Source organism: Mastomys coucha, unplaced genomic scaffold (genome assembly GCF_008632895.1).
Source record: "Mastomys coucha isolate ucsf_1 unplaced genomic scaffold, UCSF_Mcou_1 pScaffold16, whole genome shotgun sequence".
Lineage (NCBI taxonomy): Eukaryota > Metazoa > Chordata > Mammalia > Rodentia > Muridae > Mastomys > Mastomys coucha.
In genome coordinates, this window is record NW_022196898.1 from 43,783,081 (window position 1) to 43,787,789 (window position 4,709).

The 4,709-nt window shown below is 41.7% G+C and overlaps 1 protein-coding gene across 2 annotated transcripts in view; it reads right to left on the bottom strand.

Moving 5' to 3' along the window:
- Vps45 (vacuolar protein sorting 45 homolog) overlaps window positions 1-4,709 on the bottom strand; it is a 65,037-nt gene that overhangs the window by 51,275 nt on the left and 9,053 nt on the right. For both annotated transcript variants that reach the window (XR_004119715.1, XM_031374862.1), the window contains exons 4-7: window positions 3,722-3,801; window positions 2,382-2,450; window positions 2,137-2,274; window positions 1,495-1,605 (exon numbers count right to left, since the gene is read on the bottom strand). Coding sequence is in view for 1 of the 2 variants with exons in the window: in XM_031374862.1 (XP_031230722.1) it covers window positions 1,495-1,605; window positions 2,137-2,274; window positions 2,382-2,450; window positions 3,722-3,801 (398 nt within the window). In the remaining variant the exon portion in view is untranslated. The remainder of the gene's footprint in view (window positions 1-1,494; window positions 1,606-2,136; window positions 2,275-2,381; window positions 2,451-3,721; window positions 3,802-4,709) is intronic.

Consider the following 4,709-nt stretch of genomic DNA (forward strand, 5'->3'; position numbering starts at 1 on the left):
TAAGCCAGCACTCTGAGCATTTCCAGTGAGTAAGCCAGCACTCTGAGCATTTCCAGTGAGTACAGCCAAGCGGACAGAGCCACCGAGGTTTGTCCACAGCGCTTACTCTACAAGGAAAATCTGGTTTCTCCTTCTTTTAGGACACAGGGGTTTTTGTTTTGTTTTGTTTTGTTTTTAGGACAAGAGACTCTTTCTTTTAACCTTTACATACAATACCTAGATCAGAACACACAACTAAAGGTTCAGTGAAATCTGTTTTTCTTTGGGACACAGAATTATAGATTATTACTTTTCTTTTTGCTTTTTAAAAAATATTTTACTTTTATTTTTAATTATTTATGTTTGAATGTGGGTTTGTGCATGAGTGTATTTACTGCCTACAAAATCCAGGTGGGGTGTCAGATTCATTGCAACAGGAGTTAAAAGTGGCTGTAAAAGCACTGGGGTTGGGCCAAGTCCTTTGCAAGAGCAGTATGTGCTCTTATCTACTGAGCCATTTCTCTAGATTTCTCTCTCCATCCCTTGTTTGTTTGTCTTTGCTATCAAGTTCCTTTCGTGGCCAGATGGTACCTTATTCTACAGAGGGGCTTCCTTCCACAGTGGGTTAGCCTTGGCACTGCCATTACTATATGCTGAGAGAAACTGACACTGAGAAGACAGCTTTCCCTCTAAATCCAAAAATCACCACACATAGCGCAGAGCTACATACAAGGAACCACTTAACTTGCAGAAGAATAAGCATGAGGGGACACAGGCTACCTTAGGAGTGTTATCCAAGACTGTCAAAACCACCAAAGATGCAACTTGGCAAGTGCAGCATGAGGCAGAAGAGACAAATTTTCCACAACCTGAGGGAGAAAGTAAACCCTGTCTGCTCTCTGGTTTCTCAGTGGTTTCCAGGGAGAAATGTTTTGATAGGTGAAATGGGGAAGAGAAGGCATCCCACACACCTCCACGCTTAGACAGCAGTCACACTGAAAGCACAATGGCAGGAAACTGTGCGGTACACATCCTGAATGTGCTTGGGTGCCACAATCAGGAGACTGTTTTTAACCCAGTGAGTAAATGGGAACAACAGAGGTTTTTAGGCCAGGAGCTGTAAGCTGCGAGTAGTCCATAAAAATCTTGGTTTTGTAGAATGCAGGTTGAAGAAAAATCAAAGAAGAAATTGAATGGATGCCTGTTTTACTGTTACTGCAAGAGATTGGGGTTAGACCAATGCTCGAGCAGGAAAGTCAGAAAAGGGGACCCTGGGAAGTGGAGTCCAGAGCTTAGACGCTGCCTTGATGACAGAGGGACAGCAGCAGGAGGGACAGGACGAAAGAGGTAGAAGCCAGCACAAACAACAGGACACTAACACACCACAGAATGTACGGCACAAACCAAGAACTGCTGAAAGCAAGGGGATGGGTAGGATGGATGGTGTTTCCATATTTGCGTGGTAACGTGCACCACACAAAACCATCCTTCTCTCTGCTAACAAAGGCTCTGCACCTGGTTGAGCAGTGGGGTGATGGCATCATCGCAGCGATCCAGAATGAGAAGCAGCGGAGGAACCTCTGTCCGCCGGAATTCAAAGAGTTCGTACTCTTTACTTATCACTTGCTGAGGATGGAAGAGAAGAGTGGACTGGTTAAGCAGTTAGCTGCAAGCAGAGAGGACAGGTGAATAAAAACGCAGTGTGCAGTTTTCCCACCCGCATGGGCCTCCCATAGCATGCCATTTAAGAAGTCGGGCCTTGAAACCCTACTTTACAAGTGATCAGTTGGGCCCCTAAAGTTAAATAGCTGTGTACATTTCTTAGGATAACCTAAGGGTGTTGGTGCTAATCAGTTCCTTTTTATTATTTTGAGTTATATAGTCATACTTCTTTGCCAATAAAACTAATATATCACATCTTTTGCTTCCTTACTTTCTTCTTCCTCTCATCTATTTATTGATTTATTTTACTTATTTTGAGACAGGGTCTCACTGTGTAGCCATGTCTGGCCTGGAACTTGCTATGGAGACCAGGCCTTGAACTCACAGAGATCTTCCTGCCAAGGCAGGCACCACCATACCTGGCATTTCAGATAAACTATTACAGGGAAATGACTAGCCTTGAGGTTTTAGAGCCGGGGACAGGGAATACTATACCTTAACACACTCTCCCAGTCTCTTGGCAGCCTCTGATGAAAGCTGATAACGAATCATGGGGCACTTCTTCAGAGACAAAAGGAGAGCTGTCAGCCCTTGAGTTGTTCTGGATAGCTGTGCTGGATCCCAATTTCGACCCTTTTGGTTAAAAACATTAAAAGAAAATATTTTATTTTTCTCTATTAACTCATTACTTGAATTAATTTCCACTTGATTAATATTTTGAAAATCTTTGCCTTACATACCTGACAGCAACCCAAAATATTGAGGGAAAACAAATGTGGATTCACCGCAATATAATCACCATAAAATTCCTGCAAATGAAAAGCATCAAGATTAATCAGTTCATGGACTGCAGCTGTACTGAGTACTATGGACTGCAGCAGCTGTACTGAGTGCTATGGACTTCAGCTGTGCTGAGTACTATGGACTGCAGCTGTACTGAGTGCTATGGACTGCAGCTATACTGAGTGCTATGGACTGCAGCTGTACTGAGTGCTATGGACTGCAGCAGCTGTACTGAGTGCTATGGACTGCAGCAGCTGTACTGAGTGCTATGGACTGCAGCTATATTGAGTGCTATGGACTGCAGCTGTACTGAGTGCTATGGACTGCAGCTGTACTGAGTGCTATGGACTGCAGCTGTACTGAGTGCTATGGATTGCAGCTGTACTGAGTACTATGGACTGCAGCTGTACTGAGTGCTATGGACTGCAGCTGTACTGAGTGCTATGGACTGCAGCTATATTGAGTGCTATTGTACAAGATGTTCAAGTGAGTAGCAATGGTCAGTATGGTGGAACTGAACTAATTATAAATACATCAATGATAAATGTTCTTTTAAAAAGCTGAAGTATACACACCAAAGTAAATTTTCAATTAGTAAAAAGCAAAACACTGCTGTAGGATACACCATATTAATTGCCAAGTGTATTCTTATGTGCGACAATGATTTAAAATAAATCATTCTTTTCATATATTCTATCACCTAGAACACCTTATTGAAAAAGTCAAAATTACTTCATTTTTTGCCTATGAATACAGTACTTTTCATGTGATAAATGTCAAATATTTATGATAAATGTATTCAAGAACACTGAACTATTCAAGTAGGAAAAAAATGACAGTATACATGCTAATGTTATATATCATATAGCATATAAAATAAATGATGAGGAGACTCTAAGTTGTACCTTAGTGACAAAGGCTGGTTATTAGTTCCCAAGTTATAAGTCCCTCCACCAGAGCATGAGGAACCCTCACTCAGACTTTGATTCCTCTTCTCTCCCACTCACGCGCAGTCTTACTGATGAAAGTGTTCAAAGTAAGGCCCAGGAACTATCATGAACTGACAAGGAGCACACCTGACTCGTCCCTCCAGTGAATCAGCCCCTCTGCTCCCTCCTGCTGATTCCATGACTTCTCTTTCTATCCAATTTAGAACCTCCTGCAAAGTTTCTAAATATAAGCCTAGTCTGGTGTGTGTGCATCGATTTTGTCTGGCCAGACAGCCCCTTCCTTATTTTTAGACTAAAATCTTTTAACAGGGCCCACCCCAGGGCTGCTCCAGGACCCACACCTTTACCTGAACTTCAGCCACAACTTCCTGCTCGTCAGCTTCAGCCAGCGACTTTACATCACTCTTGCTGATCACATTACTGAAATCTGAAACAGACATAGTGCACTGACTCAAACAGCATCAGTTTTGCTGCAATTAGATGTAAACAGGCTAGGGTAAAGCCTAAAGAATCAGTGAAGTTTGGCACATAGTGAGGCACAAAGCAAAGCCATATAGCTTTAGGCTGGAATAAGCACAAATATGTTTAAATTCCCAAATTAATACCCAAAGGATTCCCAAGTTGTTTTTTAAAAAGACCATCACTGAAGACATCAGAAGACACTACAAATTCAAATAATTACCTTAGATGGTAACAACAGGAATAAAGCAAACTTTTCTCCGCTCTTTTATATGCAAGAGGGGAGCCAGGTGGTGGTGGTGCATGCCTTTAATCCCAGCACTTGGGAGGCAGAGGCAGGTGTATTTCTGAGTTCGAAGCCAGCCTGGTCTATAGAGTAAGTTCCAGGCAGCCAGGGCTATACAGAGAAACTCTGTCTCGAAAAAATTTGAAAAAAAAAAAAAAAGATGAGGGGAGTTTTTATAGAAACATTTTCATCTAAAAACCTCATGAAATGTGAATGATAGAATACTTCACCTTCCAACTCCTCACTGAATTGCCTGTAAACACTAATTTCACTAAAAATATTACCAGAAGAAACAACCAAGGAAACTATACAGAATCACCTATTTTGTATTCTTGCCAAAACAGAAATCAAAACTTAATCCATTTCAGGTTCTTTATCCACTTACAGACTCACATGGATAAAGGGACATTTTTAACTTGAAGGAGTATATAGAACTCCCCTGCGTTGATGACATCAAAAAGATGGAGTCTTCAGAAAACATAACTGCTGCTTGGGAGAAGAGGTCCTATAGGAAATCAGGGAAACGCAGCATATCGACAAGTGAGGTTTGGTAAGTGGTCCTTACTTTAGTCTAGACTCAAACAATGAAG